Source organism: Nyctereutes procyonoides, unplaced genomic scaffold (assembly GCF_905146905.1).
Source record: "Nyctereutes procyonoides isolate TBG_1078 unplaced genomic scaffold, NYPRO_anot_genome, whole genome shotgun sequence".
Taxonomy (NCBI): domain Eukaryota; kingdom Metazoa; phylum Chordata; class Mammalia; order Carnivora; family Canidae; genus Nyctereutes; species Nyctereutes procyonoides.
In genome coordinates this window covers 20,126,005-20,147,459 of record NW_026575047.1, presented here as the reverse complement: position 1 = coordinate 20,147,459, position 21,455 = coordinate 20,126,005, and the positions used below count along the sequence as shown (strand labels likewise).

The following is a 21,455-nucleotide window of genomic DNA, read 5'->3' as shown; positions in this document are numbered from 1 at the left end:
GCAGCGCCAAACTGCTGGACCACCAGGGCTGCCCCCCTTCTAGTTTTGTAAACTATTACACAGAGCAGAACCTTTGGTCTCTTTGGCTCATTGATGTGTTTCTAGAACCTGGCTTACAGTAGGTGTCAGCAAATGTTTGTTAACTGAATGAATCCATCCATTCTACAAAGCTCAGCTCTATAACACATCCCTCAGGTAGCTGTCCAGGGGCACCTGGGTGGCTCTGTCCATTAATCATCTGACTTCAGCTCAGGTCATGATCTCAAGGTCCTGGGGTCAAACCCTTCAGCAGGCTCTGTGCTCAGCTGAAAGTCTGCTTCTCTCTCTGCCCCTCCCCCAACTCATGCTCTCTCAATAAATAAAATGTTTTAAAAAAAAACTGTCTAAAATGCCCTCTAAGTTAAAAACAAAAAACAAAAACAAGACAAGTGTCCTTCCATGAGCAGCAAACGTGTGTGTCTCCATGCCCCCTTATTTCACATTGCCATGGTATAGATTCCCACCTTGTTTCCTCCTTTACAGGCTTGTCGAGAGTAGAATTGTGTCTGACTCATTTCTCTCTGTCTCCAGGAACTATTGGAACTATTTTTTTCTTTTAAAAATAGTATTTATTATTTCACATTAGATCTAATGAAGCATAAGCTGAGATTCTTTAAAGTACCACCATTTTACAGACATAATAGCTTCTTTTCTTTACAATAACAGGCCCAGTACTTCATCAACCTAGTTCTTGACTTACAGCTGAAAAATCAAAAGGTCTGTGTGAGCTGATAGAAGAGCACATCCTAGTCATGCCATGACCAAGGAACCAAAGCTGACATCAGCACTGTAAAAGCCAGTCTGCAGGAATGCTACTCTAAAGAAGGGGAATGAGTACTAAGTTAGATGAGGTTCTGGCTTCATTCTGACAGATTTCAGTCTAAGAAACTCTGCTGAAGAGGTTCATTCTCTTCTACAATCCCCTTTTATGGAACAAAAGGCTGAAATTGAATCTTTATAAAAGAAATTAACGGCCTTTTCATTTTTTCTTCATTTTTCCTCCAGCCACCTTGTTCCTGTGTATTAACTTGAATACACAGTTGTTATAGTGATGCAGGGTAATTAGGCTTAAATGTAAGTCACTCCCATAAATGAGTGTTAACTAAGATTACATGTATAATACTAGACAAAATTGTAGCTTTTCTCCATGAACATTTTTAGTTTTTTAAATATCTATAATTTAGTGTTGCTATTGACTCTAGTAATCATTTCCCTCTTTGTCATTGCTCCTCACTAGTCCGAGAGCACTGACCTCCACCTGGTATTGAGGGTGCTGCTTTGTGGATGCGAGCTCATCCAAGCACCCTGTTCCTTGGTGCCAAGCACAGAGTCCGGCCCCTCCTCTCCAACAGCTGCGGTCTTGTCTTTCCGCTCCCCTGTCCCCTTCCCACCGAATAGTCCTGGGATAGGCCGCACAGTCCTCTGCCAGCATATTCTCATCTGGTTTGTCTTCATTAAAGCTCAGGATGAGAGAAACACAGACCACCTCCGAGAGAACACAGAACAAAATGAGAGGGCCTCTTGGATCCCGAAAGAGAAGAAAGGGAACATTTGCTACGGGCATGCAACATGCCAGCCACTTCCCCTTTCTTATTTCCTTTGATTTTCCTGGAAGCTCTGTGAGCCTGTATGACCACGACTTTTCACCTGAGAAAACTTAGATTCATGGAGGCTGCGCACCCATTGATGGGAATGTAGGACCATCTGGCGGTAGAGACCAAGGTTTTGCGCTGTGTTCTGTCCCCCTCTGTGTGTGTTTGGAAATGGTTGTCCCCAGGTGTATGTCTCTATTAATACAGTACTCAAGAGAAAAGGAAGTTGAAACACGACATGTTTCTAACCAAGATATGACAACTTGATTCCAGTACGGAGGAGAACAGATGGGAGGGAAGAAGCCTCAGGCCAAGAGCTATGTGCCTTCTAATTCCGCCACAATGCTCATTCCCCTAATGCCAGTGATGCATAACAGGAGCAGCAACAAACTCTGCCCAGTTAATCCTCACAACATGTGACAGGCTGTTGGGGGACAGGGATTTTTAGTGTCAGATGAAGAAACTGAGGCACAGAAGGGCACCTGGGTGGCTTAGTGGTTGTGCATCTGCCTTTGGCTCATGTTGTGATCCCGGGGTCCTGGGATTAAGTCCTGCATCAGGCTCCCTGTGGGGAGCCTGCTTCTCCCTCTGCCTGTGTCTCTGCCTCTCTCTGTGTGTCTCTCATAAATAAACTAATGAAATCTTTAAAAAAGAAACAAACAAACTGAGGCACAGGAATTTTAACTAACTTGTTCACGATCACGGATAGTCAGTGGTAGTCTTGGAATTTCCACCCACATTTTACTTTCAGGACCACTCTTAGGGACAGTACCACTTTGGGTAGGAAAGGGGCCTTCTGTCTGTGGCAGTGGTTCCCCAAAGTGTGGCCCCCAGACTTCAACTTCACCCAGAGTCTGTTAGAAATGCAAGTTCTCTTGCTGATTCCCTACTTAGACCTGCTGAATCAGAAACTATGCAGACAGCGGCCAGTGTTGTGTGTTTGAGCAAAGCCCCTCATGATCCACAGTACACCTCCACGTGCAAGCGTTGGCTATAATCTGTTAAACTAGAGAAATCTTTAAAATCCACACATAGAAAAGAGTTAAAACCTATTGATAATAGACAAACGTTTACGGAGTTCTCCCTATATTCCAGGGAGGAAACTAAACATTTTACCTGCATTGTCTCATTTAGTCCCAACAACAGTGCTATAAACTATAGGTTATAGCTTATACTATTATTATTCCCATCTTACAGATGAAGAAACTGACACTTTGGGACCAGAAGTGACTTCCCCAAAGTTGTGACTTAAGTCCACATTCATCTGATGACACAGTCTGTTCCCTGAACCACTCGTTTTTGCCCTTTTGGTAAAGAACTATTGAAAAATGAACATCTGGGCTCCTGCCTAACTGGCTTGATTGGTGAAGCATGTGACTCTTGATCTTAGGGTTGTGAGTTCAAGTTTGACACTAAATGTAGAGATTACTTTAAAATCTTGAGTGGCACCTGGGTGGTTCAGTCGGTTAAGTGTCTGCCTTCGGCTCAGGCCGTGATTCTGAGGTCCTGGGATGTTGGACTCCCTGCTCAGCATGGAGTCCGCTTCTCCCTTTCCCTCTGCCAGCCATTCCCCCCTGCTTGTGCTGTCTCTCTCTGTCAAATAAATGAATAAAATCTTGAAGAAGAAAAAAAAAAGAAAAACACCAATGTTAGTTTTTTCTTTAAATTTTGAAAAAATATATATATAAGTAAGGTTGATTAAATATTTGGTTTTTTGGATTGAATATTTTGGGCTCTTCAGATACTCTGAAACAAATGTTTATTCCCAGAGCTGATTGCACCAAACATCATTTTATCTGAGCTAAGGAAAAGTGGTGGTGATGGTTGTTAACCTTCCTTGCCACACAGGGGCAGCACCCAACAGTGCAGGTTGCTCTTTGCAGCTTGGTTCTTTGGGAGGATGAATTCGCTCCCTGGTGGAGCTGTTATTTCCCTTACACCTGTTTCTCTTACTCCAGCCATGGGGACCAGTGGTGAAGGTGTATAGATCAGAAACTAAATTACAACAGCAGCAAAACTGCACAAGGAAAACTACTTAAATTCACTGTAATAATAGAGTTAGGGCTCTTGTTTTCTTTTTATCAGCATGACAAACAATATATTTCATGTACCCTTTGCATTTCTTAGCCAAGAAAAATACTGTGAATTTTAGTGAGCTTGTTTAAATTGAAATCCATTTATTCTTGAACTCAAGAGACAAAAGGCAGCCAATATTCTTTTTTACCTTCCGTATTGTTAATAAATTCTTTTGAGTATTTACAGGCTGTAGGGGTTTGTAGCAGGCAATTAAAGAGAGTGGGAAAAATGTGTTCCTGGCTTCTTGTTTGAAGGGCATATGACCATCCCACATTGTTTTACGGCTCACCTCTGCCGGGATCACTGGATGCTCTCCTGATAGCAGCCTCTGTTGATCCGGAACCCTGTTTCCATTTGGGCATATCACAGGATCCCATCCAAACCTCAATTTCCACTCCAGAGGCTGCATTCACTGGAATTTGAGCAAAATGAGTCTAATAATTTATTATCAAAACTGGGACCCTTTTGAGAGTAAAAGGAGCCCCTCAGTAATTTTGTTAGAACAACAAAACATGAATCAGAACTGTCCTGGGGACAATTGAAATGTGTGGCCACACTAACTACAAATCATATCCTTTCATTTTTCTCCCTTTGATGACTTCAGCCAAGATTTATTGTAGCACTCCGTTCATTTGCTCTTTCCATTCAACAAATGTTCATGGAGTGTTCTTTCCACCTTTATAAATGAAAAAAGATTGGGATTTTATAAATCACTTGGCCAGATCACAGTACTAGTAAATCAGAGCTAAGATTTTAACCCAGGCTGTCCCTGCTCTGGGCAGTATATACACTCAAAATTCTAGAGCTATTGCTAACTGTTCTTGAGCCTTTCTGTGGATGTAGTCCCATCTGACACTGTCCCTCCAGGAAAATTTCAGGCATACAGAGTGGTTAAGAGTAGGAGCCCAGGGGGTGCCTGGGTGGCTCAGCGGTTGAGCATCTGCCTTTGGCTCAGGTCCTGATCCCTTGGGTCCTGGGATCAAGTCCCACATCAGGCTCCCTACAGGGAGCCTTTTTCTTCCTCTGCCTGTGTCTCTGCCTCTCTCTCTCTGTGTCTCTCATGAATAAACAAATAAAATCTTAAGAAAAAAAGAAAAAAAGAAAAAAATGGGAGCCCAGCTGTCAGGCTGCCTGGGTTTGACTTCTGGCTGGGTTCAACCTATGTACTAGCCTTGTGCTTCATCCTGTTTCCTCACCTATAAAATAGGTACAGTTAACTTAGTATTGACTTAAAAGGGTTGAAATAAGGAGTAAATGAATTAATACCTTTGGCATTTGAACAATGATTGTGATTGGGTGCAGTCACCAATGACCAGTGTGTTGTGTCAAATGATACAATTCTGTTGTGCTTGTTTTCTGCTATTTAAGTAGGTTGGGATGATATGAATGTTCTCCAACCTGGGAGAGTTTCCATTTTGTTTTCGACACAGGAGGATAGCACTAGAGGTGTGTGACACTGTGATTTATAAGGAAAATATGTATTTGGTTGTTGATATATATTTCTCATATGTTTGGTCTTCTTTGAGTCCTGGCTCACAGCTCCTAAAACCCTTGGACTTTCTAAAGGCTGAGAGTGATTAAGGGTCTTTTGTTAGGTTAATGATGTGACTTTTGAAGAGCACCTAAAGCTGGAGGGCTGGTCTCCAGGGGAGCCAACAGGGAGGGTTTGAACTTCCATTCCCACCCCTGGGCCCCTGGGGTGCAGGAAGAAGGCTGGAGATTGAGTTCCATCACCAATGACCAATGATTTAATCAACCGTGCCCTTGTAATGAAGCCTTCATACAAACCCTAAAAGACAGTGAACCCATGCACACTGGGGAGAATAGGGTGCCCGGAACGAGTGTGGAAGCTAGTAAGTAAAATGTTTCTGAGTTCTGTGAGCAGCTCTAGCAAATTAATAGACTCCAAAGAGCAAGTTGTTGGAAAACTCCAGTCTATAACCTGGGCTTGTGACTGGCATCTGAAGTGGTGGGGCTAGGGAGACAGTCTTCTAGAACTGGCCCCTTAACCTGTGGAATCTGATGCTGTCTACAGGTAGTGTCAGAATTGGGTTGAACTGTAGGACACCCAGCTGGCGTCTGAGAACTGCGTGTTGGCGTGTGGGGAAAACCTCCACGCACTTCCATTGGTGGAGGTGGAAAAGCTGAGATTTTCATTAGCAGGTGGGATGGAAGGAGGACAGATGGCAGGCTGGGGTGTGGTGCTGTTGTTTTGCTACTGGGGGGCCGTGTGGGGAACCCACAAGGGGGAGGTTAGTGAGCTACACAGGGCTTCCTGTAGGAAGGGGTACATATGGTCAGAGCCCCTGCAAGCTGTGAAATGGGGGGAAGGCACGCTGTGGGGCAACCCTGTGTCGGATCTGACGTACCCAAGGGGAGAAACTCAGTTCTGTCTCTGAGCTAAGGAAGCAGAGCTACAGGAGGGGCTTGCACCAAGGCCGCCCCTCAGCCCTTGTGCCCGTGGGCATCCTCTTCACCTTTGACTAGGTTCCCTGCGGTGGATCAGAGGCACAGATGAAATGTAAGGGCATCTCCCAGAAACTTCCCTCGGGACACAGACTGCTGAGCAGCTTTTGCAGAGGTCACAGGGACCTGGGCTTTTGGTTTATTTGTAGAAGGTATCCTATCCACCATCAGCTCAGGGCTGCTGTTCTGGTCCCAATGGTTAGTCAGATACCTCGCCACTGCCTCTCCTCTAGGACGTGAGGGTGCTCTTTGCTTAAATGGATTGTCCTTGGGACTTTGGTGGGTTGGTTTTTTTCCCCCTGAGAAAATGTGGTTAGCAATTCAGGCAGGAGGTGTCCGGTCAGGGTGTGGGGGTGAGACAGGGAAAGTTGACCTGAAATGAATATGGTCACTTAGGGAGTTTGTAGCATTTCATTTTCTTAGGGGCGAGTCCTGTTCCCCAGCCTTGGTTCTTGAGTTTGGCCAAGAAGGAATTCAGAGCCAGACTTAGGCAGACAAGCATGTAATAGTGATCGGAGCCAAAGTGCACCCCAGGTGGGATAGCAGGCAGGTGCAGATGTGGCAACTGCGTGGAGGGGTCAGTGCTTTCTTATTTCTAATACTTGCATGGGTTATGAGGTCATAGGGAGGGCCATCTCTGACCGAGGTGGCCTCCTGTCCCCGAAGGGCCTCCTTCCTTCAGTAGGGAAGGGGAATTTGGGGCCCTCTATGGTCCTTGTTGGAACAGCCGTAGCAGCCATTCCCTGCAAGGGTCGGGGTGAGGAGGAAGGCCAAAACCTCAGTGTAAATGGAGTCAGAGGCTATGTTAGGGCAGCAGTTATAGGAAAGAACATCTGCGTATTCCCAGGGCTTTGCCCCACTGTTTGCATTCTGGAGATGGTTGGCAATTTCTGCCTTTTTTCAACAATCAAGCAGTCCTGCTCAATGCTCATTATCTAGCTAACTGCCTCTGCTGTCCATCTGATTATAAAGTTCACTCTGAAAACTTTGCAAGATACTCTTTGAGAGCCAGCCTGCTGGCTCCCGCAGAAACCGGCCCTTTGTCTGCCCTGCCTGTGCTGGGAAGGAAGGTAGGTGGCTTCAGCTGTTGTACTGCTTGGGAGGGATCCCGCTTCCGTCCCCCTTCGAGCCACCTGGCCTCCCTGACAATTGGCAGCAAGCAGATCTGTAGCTGAATTAGCCCTCACGTGTCTCATGAGTTTCCTTTTTATAGATCTTTGAATTTTCTTGTTGCAACACGGATATAATACTTTTTTATATTTTGAGACAATTGAGTAACTGAACTTTAGAAAGGAAGACAAGAAGTGTGATCTCAAAGTATCTCAAAGGGATAAAAGAATAAGAGCATTTTGTGCTTTAAGGTATCTCGCGAGCTCGTGTGTTGTGCAGGTTTTCAGGATTTGGTGCTAAGTATAGTTGCTGTAGGACCTAAGACCGGTTATCATGAAGGCACATTTTTCCCCATTTTCTCTCATTTCTGGGTACTGGAGAATACGTTTTGCTTCATCGTTATTAGAAACAAGTGCCTAATGCATATTTAATTCTTTCTCTCTTCCATTGTCTTTTTCTGGGTGTTTAACAAAGTAGCAGATCTCGTGGGTGTTGCATTTCTTACTGTTTAAGAAAAATGCCTTATCATAGATAAAGGAGCTTAAAAATCCTTATACTCATTAGCCCTATAATTGTAATAGGGCTACTGTAGTAAGCTACTCCTAGAAAAAAATCTGTGCACACATACGGAAAAGTAGGCAAGAAGATATTTATCACTACATTTTTTTTAATAGCAAAAAGCAGTCACAATTGAACTTTCCGGCAGTAGAGGATTCATTTGCTGAATTCGGTGACTGGACATTATGTAGTAATTGAAGATGCATTAGGCATTCCTTGCAGGGGATTTTGGTAAATTGGTGGAGATTGGCTGTGATCGATGCATGCTTTCATGGCCTGTGCTTTGTCTTCCAGTGTTTCGCTGTGCGCTCTCTGGGATGGGTAGAAATGGCAGAGGAAGACCTTGCTCCTGGTAAAAGCAGCGTTGCTGTCAACAACTGCATCAGGCAGCTTTCTTACTGCAAAAACGACATCCGAGATACAGTCGGCATCTGGGGAGAGGTGAGTAACCTGTGGAAATAATTGATGGCAGGCTTGCTTTTGCTCTGCTGTGCTTCATGAAACCCTAGGGCTCTGCGAGGTGCGATACTGAGGGCATTTATCAGGAGCATCTTCCCACAAAGACAGGTAGTCTGGGCATGACGTACCCTTTGATTTATCTGTTAGTTTTGCCAGATCCCAGTGAGGACTGGGCCCTGGGAGAGAACATCTGTCTGTGTCTACATGACAGGGTCTGACCACGTATTCCCAAGTCCCAGGGGATGTATGGATGGGTGCTAGGGCCCAGAAACCTCTAACCCGCATGCAAAACAGGACACGCCATTATATAAGAAGGAAAGGAGATGCTCTCTGAAAGTATGTTCTCAAAGGGGAATGTGACCCCTACACATACACACAGAAGTGGTGGTGTCCCTGTACTCTGAAAATTGACACATTATCCTGTTATAACACATTCTGCTTTATTTATAATCTGAAAATCAATATTCTACTTGAGTTTTTAGAATTGATACCTAGATGTTATTTCTCACTTTGAACAAAGTAATTCTGTTTTGGATTGTCAATTGACATCATTTCAGAAAGGAAAGTAATAAGTAAAAATACCAAATTAGTATAAAAATCGTATCAAGCAGGAAAAGCCATATGCCTGCCATGTTCTGAGACCTGTAGAATGGGTATATCGGGAGTGTCTTGACATAGTGCTTGCTGTATAAATCCACTACTCTGGAACCGTGCCCAGCTCATACAGAACATTGGCAACTCTTTGATGGGGTCTCTTTTGCTTGGAGCTCCTGGAAACATTGTCAGAATGTTAGGGCTTCCCTTGGAGGAGTCTATATACCTTAGAATGGGACCGAGCTGCATTGCCATCTGGACTTTTAGATATCCAGCATGGGGAGAAAGAAGGAAGAATTTTCTCCCGTCCAAGAAAAGGACATTTGTTTGGTATTTGCCTTTACCATGCTTTCACTGCATTACTTCCCACTTCCCACCCAAATACCCAGACATGTCTTTCCCACTGGATTATCTACCTGCCATCCCTCTTCTTTAGCCAAAATGCCATTCCACTAAAAGAACAAATCTCAGCTAGGATCTAGAAGAAAGGTTGGCATAATTTATAGTAATGTGTGAATGACTGATGAATACCACCGACTACTTGCCACCAGGTACTTAGAAGAGCTTAGTAAGATTCTAAAGGAATCTCCAATTCGCAGGATACCTACAGGAGAGAGAGCTTTGGATGGGGATAGAGATGAGGGGGCAGCCTGCCTGAAAATATGCTGTGTCTTCCCACATAGTTTGCCTCACTAAGCCATTCCTATTTTTTTTTCTCAATTCTGTGTGCTTCTGAACAATAAATTCTTCAGGAAGTGTTTCTAGTTCAGAGTGTATAAAGTGTAGCTCAATCCTTAGGGTTATGAGCTTTCTGCCATGCCTTACATCATACGGCACAACTCCTTAAATGTTTGTTGAGTGGGAAATGGAAAATAAAGTCATGACTGTCAGATGAATGTCTCGTCCTTGGATGACAGCTGCATAAGCATCACTATTTTGGTAACAAAAACCAATTAGCAAGATTTTACAGTGGTCAGTCAGGAGCTGCTGTGTGTGGGTGAGGAAACCGAAAGGATGTGCCAGGGAAGATGTGTGTGTGCTGAGTGACTCAGCAGAAGCCACGGGGTATTTTCATTCAGTGACACTCCAGGTTCAACCAGCCGTTCTCATTGTAGACTACCAGCTGAGAGTTGTCGTTGGTTCGGTCCAACGATGCAAAAATGGTCAGTAGAGTTAACCAATGAAGACAGTCTCTGGGGAGGACCAGCAGGGGTTTCAAAGCTGAGTTAGCCCAAAGGAAATGCAATATCCTCCTCAGTGAGGGGGATCAGGCCTCTCCATGGATGGCATCCCATAAAGCATTAAAACAAAGGCCTTCAGAGTCTGTTAGCATCTGCAAGGTGGTTGCCGTGAGGCAGCTGCAGAGAGGTAGGGTGGCAGTGACCACGTGGGAGTTATACTGGGGGTCACTTACGAGCGGGTCTGGCTGGAGATCTCTTAGGCTGCAACCAGTGCTTCATTCCTGGGGGAAGGGCAGAGAGAGCATACAAGGCACCAGACATCTGTCAGTTATCCCAAAGCATATCACTGCTTGGCACCCGCAGGACCTGGGACCCCTCTCTCTCATTCCCAGCTCTCTGGGGCTCAGCAATCTTGCCTCTCCTGAAGACCACCAAGTGGCTGGCCTAAGCTAAGGTCACCCTGTGTGTTGGTATTATGATAGTGCCTGTATGGCTAAAGGTGTCCCATCTTCTGGGTCAGACCTGGAGCAAGTTGCCTAACTGTGAAGCCTCAGTTTCCCTATCTGCTAATTGGAGATAATAACAAACCAAGCTCTCAGGGCACATTGGAAAGATCACAGGGAAACTGAGGCTGCTCATTGCTTGTGTTGCTCCTGTCTCCCCACATATGTTGGCTCTTTGGCAGCAAGAACATAGACTATTCAACTTTATTCCCCTTGCAGTTCTTCAGGCATAATTTGAGAAATTATTAAACATTGGCCGTGCACTAAGGAACGTGTCTCCTTTCCTCCGGCCTTAGTTCATGATCTGAGATGTGATCAAGTCCTATGAATGTTAGCTGTTGTGGTACCAAGAGATGTCACAAATGCATCTGCTATTTGTAAGCCAGATCACCTAGATGTGAAGTGCTATAAACACTGAGAAGGGATGGGATGGTCATGGTCATTGGAAGGCCATCTGGAGCATGCCTGGTAGGGTCTAAGTAGAGAGGAAGGGACGGAGAGAGACGAGTTATGAGAATGACGGACATGATGTTAGTGAAAGACCAGGTTCTCCAGGGACGCTCCTGTGATAGTCTTTGTTCTCAGAGTGAGTCAGGATTCAGAATTGTAAATAATTAAAAATAGGAGTTGACTAGAAGGCAGGCGAGGAACACATTTCGGAGGATGTGGAGAGGGTGAGAAAAATTGGGTGTGTGCGAGGAGTATGAAAAATTTATGCACATTTTAGTCAAGAGAGGATGTTGCTCTCTTAGGAAAACAAATTACCGTCCCAAAGGGTGGCTCCTTTTGTTGGTTGAAACAGTGTCCCTAGATAGCCACACACATCATGAAGTGCAGCTTCCTGAGAAAGATAGCATGTTTTCTCATTGAATCGCAGGGTAAGGACATGTACCTGATCCTGGAGAATGACACGCTCAGCCTGGTGGACCCCATGGACCGCAGCGTGCTCCACTCGCAGCCCATTGCCAGCATCCGTGTGTGGGGCGTGGGCCGTGACAATGGCCGGTGAGTACCCTGGGGTGGCGCCACCACTGGTCACTTCAGGACCTGCCCCTGTTTTATCTTAAGAGGTAAAACTATGGCCTCACAGTTGTTACCCTTTACTGAACGTCCTTAGGAATGTAAGAAATGTGAAAAATGTAAAAAATTAAAGCCACATCTCTCTCCTTACCTCCTAAACCCTCCACACTACTTCCCTTTCTGGTTTCTGTATGTCAGACCTTCTGTGAGCTCTGGATCCTGTTTTTGAGTTCTGTGTATTTCTCCCCCTGCTCATTTTCCTCATCCCTGTTGCCAGCTCACCCAGGCTCTATGGACACCTACCCCTTTATTTTTCCCTCTTCTCTGTAGTCTGGGTTGATCTCAGCCATTTCAGAAGCCCTCCTAGTGGTGTTTCCTTCTTAGCGGCCTTGCTCAAAGAGAGAGGTTGTACCACAAGCTTTAGATCATTGAATCATGGTCATTGGGAGCCTCTGGGGTTTGTGGTTGGCTTAACTTTGTTAACATTTGAAATGCGTGGTCACATCAGAATTCCATTCTATGTATGCTTTTCTGAAATTCTAGTGAAAATGTGTTATTTACAGCAAGTATTTCTTAGATGTGTTGTGAGTTGTTAGTTCTCCAGGATGACGGGAAATAAGGAAGTTCAAATACATATCTATTCTAAACGATAAAGTGCCACTTATTTCAGACATCATACTTGGATACTATTGCTTAGTAATTGGGCTACATTAAATGTTTCACTCTTACATTATAGTTCATCTTTGGCAACTCTCAAAATACCGGAGGATCTTCTAGCATTTAGGGATCGGGTATAGGATTAGTTATTGCTTTGTTGAAAATGGACAAAAGCAGGTGAAAATCCCAGATGACAAAAAGCTGACTCTGCTGAGCTTATGGTTCCATTCCTGGGCATTCTGGTTTATTGCGCCATGTGGTCCTCTCTCAGGGACTCTGTCTTGGCTTATCCCCCAGCCTTTGTCCACCAACGCTGGGCATTTGTGGGTTCGGTAGTCTTTTGAATCAGTTCCAAGTCCTGAGCCAGAAAAAAAAAAAAAAATGGCTATGCAGTCCTCAGTCTCAGAACTAGCATTTTTGCTATCACCAGGCGTGAAAAATTGTCTGCAAAAGAGAAAACCAAAGTGTCTTCTGACTGCTGACTGGATAAACCTTCCTGGGAGCACAGTTGTGTCTTTGAGCTTTTGTACCAGAGTGCTAAATGGTGACAGCTGGGCCAGGTGCACTGAAGGGGGGAGGGGGAGGGTGATAATTTATGCGTACACACCTGCCATTCACTTCCTTGGCAGAGCTGTGACACTGCAGTTGATGAGTTGACATGAATTGAGTAATTTTACAGGGAAAATACCTGATGATGTTTGTTCATCATTAAAAACGTTTAACCTTAATGGAAGGGTGTAAGATGCTCAATCCTTCCCTGGTCTATGCCCCCCGAGGTTGTTCTTAAGGTAGGAGCCATGGCGAGGATCGTTAGATACATGTACAAATAGATGAGGTTGTGTTTTCTTAAAGTTAGGCTATGAGCAGATTTCATTGATGACATTTTTAGCCTGCCCAGTTTTTTAAAAGGAAGCCAAATGCCACATGTTCACAGAAGAAGAAGAAAAAAAACCCTGAAACTCCAGGGGACAGAGTTATTCAAGCTCTGAGCCTCAGTCTCTCTCCTCTGTCAAATGGGGATCATAAGAGAGGCCTTTACAGAGCTTGTGTATATATGTACCTTTGTGTGTGCATCAGAACTGGCACAGTGATGGAGACGTGGCAAATGCCTAATGAATTCGGTCTTGATTCGTGAAGGGAACATATGCTAGCAGATACAGTGAATTATACGACTTCCTTTCAATGACAAGGGTGAATATGGGAGGGGTCAGATGTCAGGGAGGTTTCAAGGACAGTTTATCATTTGACACGGGGTGAGGGGCTGTTCCAGACACCTTGAGTTCAGTTGTCCTACAAGGCAAGAAGAGCCCCCTGACCCGCTGCCGCGCAGTGATAGCAATATAAATTCAGTTACATTGCCTTGCCTATGTTTTTGAAAAGTGGGGTGGGTTAACCAGTTTTTGAAACCACTTCTTATTCTTGCTCAATGTTAACAGATAAGTGTAATTTAGAAATTCCCTCAGGGTTCCACGCTGGCTGTCAGGACCTCAAGCTCCTGTGGTGGGTTGGGGGGCCCTTGAGTTGGATTGCTTTTGGAAGTAGTAAATAATAATAATAATAATAATAATAATAATAATAATAATAATAAATTATGTTTCCCAGTGAAAGGTTCTATTTCTCCCCACTGGTCCCCAGAGTTTTCATTCCCTAGAAGAAAGGGCCTTTGTATTCCTGCTTTTTTTTTTTTTAACTTTTTTTTCTTTTAACAGCAATTTACAAGAGCAAATTCAATTTGTAATGCTGCAAAGGAAAGGGGTTTTCACTTTGCATGAATAAAACATAAAAGTGTTTCATTTTGCTTGCAAAAATGAGCCCATTTTGCATTCCTTTGTAACTTTTGTTACTGAGAAAATGGAATGTCTTAGGGGATTTCTTCTCTCTCTCTCTCTCTCTCTCTCTCTGAGTTCTAAAAAGATATGTTTAATAAAATGTGAGGAAAAAGTGTGACGAATGCAGCCCCTTAATACCCTGCCCAGCCCTGTAGGTGCCCAGCAAAGACTTGTTGATTTGATTATACCTCAGTAGGTACAGTCCTTGGAACTAGGGCCGTGTGTTCTCTCTGGTGAATATCAAGATAACCATTTTCATGGAATGCTAGTAACAGTCCCATACATTTATTGACAACTGACCATGTACCCGACCCTCTGCTCCGTGCTTTGCAAGCAGGAGCTCCCGAGACTCCATTTTCTTTCTTCCCTGCTAACCCAGGAACAATCTGCTTGTCAGTAAGTGGTGTCAGGTGCACGCAGGAGATCAAACTAGAGCAGTGTATTAGTTTGCTGGGGCTCTGAGGGGATTTCTTGATGTGGTTCAAGTGAAGGAGGATAGTATGTATACCAGAGGCTTGAAGTAATTTCAGAATTTATCGTTATTTGGGGTTTAGCACCATCTTTAGGCTTTCAAGTGGGTTTGATTTGTTATGAAGAAATTGCTTATGGAGAGAGTTTCCTCTGGGTGAGGAAGAGATCTGGCAATCATGCCCCACACTGATCCCCAAGGTTGGTTTAGAGAAACCTCTTCTTATGGACGGCGTGAGGGGCTGCACTCACATCAGACATTGGTTCTCCATGGGATGTTGGTTGTTGCTGGACTGAGCTGAAGTTTCCGCCTTACTCCTGAAGGTCATCCCTGCCTTTACTGTGGTGTTTCTTAGAGCACATTTGCATTATTGCCCAGCAGAGACTGAGCTACCTCCTCTCTCTTGGCTCTTCTGTACCTGGGTTCCTTTTGATCACAGTGGGATCAATGTCAAGGTGCCCAGACATGGAGATCAGTGAAAGGAGTTTCAGAAGCCTTATATTTCCAATCTAAGGCAGCACTGGGGTGCCCATATAGACCTGCCCTGCGTCCTCCCACCTTGGGAAAGAGGGCGTCCTCAGGCACAGATGGCTCTTGGCCTTAGAGCTGCCATTTTGCCCACAGGGACTGGGGCAGACAACTGGGGTGCCACCTCTTGTCTTGTGAGCCTTTCAGGCTATCATTCCAAGGATGGGTAGAAGGATTTCGTGAGCCTGTTTGGGGAGCCCATGCCGATCATCATTCAGACCCAGGGAAACAGCTTTCTCCTTCTTCTTTTATAGAGGTATCCAGAGCAAGCAAACGTAATTTCTGAACATAGGGGACTTTTAACAGGAATTCCCTCCTTGCGGCAGATACAGACCCGTCTTCTGGGAAGGATCTGGGCACACGGATCCCCATGTATGTTGCCAACATGCAGTAGTATCTGCTGATTCTCTGTTTCGTGTGAGAAAGGAAAGTGGGTGGATGGTATAGTCAGAGGGTTTCAGATCCCACAGGCAGCATTTTCCCGAGTGACTCCCACAGCAGTGTTCCATGAGGCCCTCATGAAGTGAGATGTTCATACACTTTCCTCAAGAGGGGAAAAAAAAAAAAAAGATTCTAGGGTTAGTTGGAAAATGCAGACAAAGTGCAACCAGGCCTTTTACAAAACCTGGACCCTCCTGGAGGTTTTCCTGTGCTGATGCTCACTGAGACCCTTTTCTTCATGGAGAGACAGTCACGTGGAATACGCTTTGGAAAACGCTGCTCTGGTCAGTAAACTCATTCATTTAAATTAGCAACACTAGCTGACTGTCTTTGTTTTTTAGAAAAGTTGGAATTACTTTTAATAAATAACTTTAATAAATAACTTAATAAATGGAGATCCTATTGGACCTGCTAGAATGAAGGTAAAATCCTTTCATAATTAATAGCAACCACCACAGCCATTGGGCACAAGTGCTTTTTAAAAAGTACTTTCTCAGATTCAGTGTCCTTCCTGTGATATTATTTATGCTTATAGTTATCGCAAAACCTCTCCTTCTAGAAAATGTTTTCTACATCTCTTTTCTGTTTTTGATGAATAATTTCTAATAAAAATGGTGTGATAGATTATTTATAAATTTCCAATGAGTTTATCTTCGACATAATTGTTTTATCTGCCTAAAATCTCTCTAAAATCTCAGGGACCCTTTATCTAAAAAATATAATGAGTCTCAAGCACACTGAATTTTCTTTTCCATATTGTCATCTCTTAGGAGAGTCCCAACTGGTCTTGGCCACCGAGACCGTGATTTAAGTTGTTTTAGAAGACTATTGTTACACATAGGTCTAGGCTCTTGTTTTCATGCCATTGTTGTCTTTTGATTTCTTTTGAAAACACTGCTTCATTCTGGAGGTGGGATGGGGGTACAGGGAGGGTCCTGAGTAAAGCTGGGGTTAATTAATTAACATAGATAAAACTTTGACTCACAGACTTTTACATCAAAAAGGCAGTTTAATACCAATGTCTTCCAACCTCTTTAGAGATTAGAAAACTAAGGATGGAGGGTGGGACTTACCTTAGGTGAGCCTTCTGGTTCTGACAGGGCAAAGATTAGACTCCTGAGATTTTCATCTGTCTGAATAGGAGGCTCCCCTGTTAATCCTGACAGAAGGTGACAGATGGCCTAACATGACTGGAGGTCAGCCGGGAGACTCTTGAACTCTATGGCCTGGTCCCTGTCCTTAAAGATCTGGCTTCTTCATTGAGGAGATAAGACCACAGTTGTGAATCGAAAGCAAACTATGGCCCTGAGACCTCTTTTTGTATGGCTTTGAGCTAGGAATGTTTTTTACATCTTCAGGTGGATGCTTAGAAAAAGTAGAACAGAGACCCGGCTATAAGGGACCCAGGGTGCCCTCCTTCCCTTTAGAGAAAGAGCGTTGGAGTGGTCTTTGTGGCTGCTGTAGGAGGTTGTTGTAAGGAAGGCAATGTCCTTTTTGACTGTCTCTCCTTTGCGACCTGCACTCAGATCTACCAGCATTCTTTGGGGTACCCGTAAGCATTGCCCAGTCCTGCTACTGTTCCTGGAGCTAAACTGGTGTGTATTAAACAGGATATGGCTGGACCACTGCACCAGGTGTTCTAAAGTCCGCTGTCTGAAACACTAGAGACACATTCTCCTGTAGCAGTCTACAATGAGCAGTACCGTCTCGTGGCACAGCTCTGTGCCACGCGGGCTCAGGCTTCTTCTAGGCTGTTGCTGTACCATCCTTCCAGTGTCGTCCTCAGCAGACCGGGCCAGGGGATGTGTCTCTAAACTGAAAGACGACCTGGACCTTGCATACCTCACATATGTTACCATGCCATTCATACCCCATTGACCATACACAGCTGCAAGGGACTCTGGGATATGGAGCTAGGTCAGCTACCCCTAAAAAAGAGGTGACACAGGCAGCATTCTGATGGAATCTGAAGACGAATCCCCTCAGCCTTCCGAGCCCACGGCCTGCTGCTTCCTGAGCTGGCTCTTACACTGCTGTCTCTCAGCTCCAAACCCGCCCTTGGTGGGTGGCTCTGCTTTCTCAGGCCCAGAACACATCTGTGCTTGTCTAGGTCGCTGCCTGGATGTCTACCTCTGACTGGGAGGAGACTGCAAGGCTGGAGCAGAAAGAAGAGACGTGCTCCTTACTTCGTGCCCCATTTCTGTGAGCATCACCCTAGAAAAGCTCCTTCATCCCGTTGCATCTGCTCTGACTCCGCTTGGCAGTTTTTCCAACACTCGCAGAAGTGCAGAACTAGCTTCATCGTGTCCCTTCTTCGGAGCCACCAGCCCAACTGACTTCCTTTCTCAGCTGGTAGCAGTTGTCAGTGATAAAGGGCCGTTCTGTCTTAGGTGACAGGGATTTAGAGATACTGGGCCTCTTGTTTTTAAGCTAATCTGAAAGTTATCTCCATTTTCCCTTTGTCATGGTTTCTTTCCCTAGGAGTAATTATTGGAGGGTCTCCGTATGGAGGATGGAGAGCTTCCCAATGACATCTAGTCAGAGGGTTCTCCGGGCCAGACTGTAATGAAAGATTGATGGAATTCCAAGATCTGCTGATGAAAGTTTAATCTAGGGTATGTGCTGTGTTGCCTCAGGGAGAAAAGTCTTCGGGGAGAGCAATAATTCTCTCCCTATGCCGCAGTATTATCTTGACCTCTAGAGTTAATTTCTTTTTAATACAGCCCCATGATAAGCAGAGGCATCAGGATTTACTTGACCATTCTGCTGACTTACACTGTAGTTATATTTTATCCCTTTAGAAGTGGCTTCCTTTCCTTCTATTAATCATGCTGGGATGCTTGCTAATACTTTCAGCTTAGAATAACCTTTAAGAAAAGACTTTGTAAGTGATTGTCCAAGAAAAATGCCCTCAAGGAATATGTGAGGCCATTTTCAAGCAGATCTTTCTGGGTGGCACTGTCCCTGTTGGTGGCTGTATGAAGACAATGATTTCTCCTCAGGAACTCATCTTCTGTTTTGCTGCTAACTGGTTCAATGCATGATCCAGCATTTCTCCATAAGCATGTTTTGACACTACCTGGTGAAGTGGAAGCTTGAGCTTGTCATGTCAAGAGAGTGCAGAAAGTTCTGGTGATGATTCCAGAACAACTTTCATCTCATACTTTCCCTGAGTCCCAAGGTGGATGAAGAATGGGCCTCTCTGGATGCAGTATGAGGGTGATCGATCATGCTTGGCTTCAGTAATTCTCTGTGTCAGTCCCCATAATCTTGGAGTACTTCAAGCATTCCAAGAACAGAAAGAAGAGTAGTTTTCATGGAGAAATGGCCTAACAACCCACATAAACATGGATTAGTGTCTCATAGAGCAGAGAAAGTTGTAACTATTATGACCCAGAGCCCAGCTTAGTTTCTAGCAAATTGTATATGCTCTGTAAATGATTAGGTGGTTGATAAATTTGTAAAAGACTACTGTTACTGCAGATGAATGGGCACTCACTGCTTTTCATAGGCAAGTCATCACATTGAACCCTTTTATTCAAATGTAATCAGCAGAGAGTTTTGGCTTCATGGTAAATCCAGGGATTGAGAACATAATGTAGCTCCTATGATCTGTTACTACTCACAAAACACTTCTGATGCCAAATATGTGGGTTTTTCACACCAAGCAATTCTCCAGTTCTCTGTGGATATCAGTTCTGGGTGTCCTGCAATTTAATTCAACTCTGACACTACCCAGAATTAGTACAGACCCCCACCAGATTAAGGGCTGAGCCTCTCAAGACACCCCAACTTCAGAGGCCAGTCACAGCTCCAGGGCATGCATACTCCTGACCTGCCAGCTATAATCCAGAGGTTCCCACAACCCCTTCTCAGGTTTGACAACTTGCTAGAATGGCTCACAGAACTTAGGGAAACACTTTACTTACTACTACCAATTAATTATGAAAGATATAAATGAACAGCCAGATGAAGAGGCATATAGGGTGAGGTCCCAAAGCATTGTGAACACAGGACTTTGAGCTTCTATCCCTGGAACGTTTGAGACACATGACCCTCCTGGCCCCTTGGATGCATTTACCAACCCATCATCTGTCTAAACCAGTCGTTGTCTAAACCCTGATTTTTTGTTTGTTTGTTTCTTTGTTTGTTTTATGGGAGTTCCATTATGTATGTGTGATAGATTAAATCACTGGCCACTGGTGATTAACTCAATCTGCAGCCCCATCCTCTCCCTGGAGTTGGGAATGGGGCTGTAAGTTCAGCTCTTTATTCACACTCTGGTCTTTCTGATGACCAGACCCCACTCTGAAGCTACCCCCGGGGGAGGGAGAAGGCAGCCCTGTCATTAGCGTACAACACCCTACATTCTGGAAATTAGGAAGGTTTTAAACGTTCTTGTGTCAAGAACCAAGGACTAAGGCCAAATGTCATGACAAAAGATGCTGTTGTCATTCATGAAGTTACAAGGGCTTTATGAGTTTGCGTCAGGAACAGGACAAAGACAAAATATCTGTGTCTTCTGTTATGTTATGACAGTAGCACAGTCAGTCGCTAAGAACTAGAGAACATTAGGTGGTACTCAAGGATTCTCACCTCCTACAATGTCAGGTGTTTGAGAACTAGAGTTCGTCAAGAGAAGCACTACTGGAGTAGGAATCGCAGCATTTACAATTTAATCATGGATCTTCCCTGATATTGGGGGGCTCTTAGTGTGCCCTCTTCTCCACTTTAAGTGGGGGTCACTGTCAGGATGGCAGGGATGTGGAGGTGCTTTTGTAGAAGTATCCTGCATTGTCCCCAGTAGTACTCTTTTTATTGAGATGGTACTATTTCCTTAAAACATTGCCCTGGGTCAACTGTAACTATTATACAAAATTAAGAGAGGGGCACCTGGGTGGCTCAGTTTGTTTAGCGTCTGACAGCTGGTTTTGGCCCAGGTCATGATTTCAGAGTCTTGAGATCGAGCCCCATGTCAGGCTCTACACTGAGCATAGAGTCTGCTTGAGATTCTCTCTTTCTCCCTCCCTCCCTCTCCCTCCCCCTTCTGCCCCTCCCCTTGGTCTCTCTCTCAAATAAATAAATTTTCTTTTTAAAAATTAGGAGAAATTTAACCACATAGGAAGTTAGCATCATTTTGCCTTTAAATATCTAAAATTTGTCCCATATTGGTTCCTGGGAGTCTTGACTAATAAGGTAAAGTCTCCTTAAAAGCTAACATTGGTGTTTAGACTTCCCCCACCAATGGCTCTGTGGTCTTCTTTCTTACTGAGCCAGACTTTGGTGTTTAAATTCCACAGCTGTGAATTAAATCCTGGGAATTAATTGTGTTTGGTGCAGTTATTTCTTAATAGAGAAAAGTGAGAATGGATGAAAATTGTCCTGTGATGAGTTTTCAGGCCAGTCACTTGGGTTCAGAGACGTCCTGCTGCTGTCGTACACGTGTCAGCTTCCCACTGGGCCCCAGGTTCCTGTTCTCCTGCTGCTCACCAGCCTCTGTCTTTAGACAAGAAATCAGTCAACTTACGTTCCCAGCTTTCCTTCTTCTGGCACACAGCCTGTGGGCACAGGCACCGTGTCCTATGTTTCTTCCAGAAGCTGGAAATTCTTCCCCTCTGAGCTGTTTCCCAAAGAGTACTCTGAGGAACTGCTGTTTAGAAAGAGAAGAAGAGAAAAGGAATCAAAAACAGGAATTAAGAATTAAACTCGGGGCCCTCAAGCAAGGACCCCGCTTCTGAGGGTAAAAATGTCCAGGGAGCAGAATCAGGCTGGCACAGACATAGCGGCCGGAGAGTGGGAATAATACTAAACCAGACTTTGGGCCAGATATGAATAAATGAGCCAGATAGTTCATTCAACAGTCTGTCTAAATGCAGGAACAATTGTTTTGACCATAAATAAAAGAAGACAGCGTCGGTGACAGACTGGATGTA

The 21,455-nt window shown here is 44.5% G+C and overlaps 1 protein-coding gene across 7 annotated transcripts in view; it reads left to right on the top strand.

The window, feature by feature from the left end:
- The window catches only part of APBB2 (amyloid beta precursor protein binding family B member 2), a 378,025-nt gene that overhangs the window by 295,604 nt on the left and 60,966 nt on the right, over positions 1 to 21,455 (top strand). For all 7 annotated transcript variants that reach the window (XM_055326622.1, XM_055326620.1, XM_055326618.1 and 4 more), the window contains 2 exons: positions 8,136 to 8,282; positions 11,456 to 11,583. In XM_055326622.1, coding sequence (XP_055182597.1) covers positions 8,136 to 8,282; positions 11,456 to 11,583 — 275 coding nt within the window. The remainder of the gene's footprint in view (positions 1 to 8,135; positions 8,283 to 11,455; positions 11,584 to 21,455) is intronic.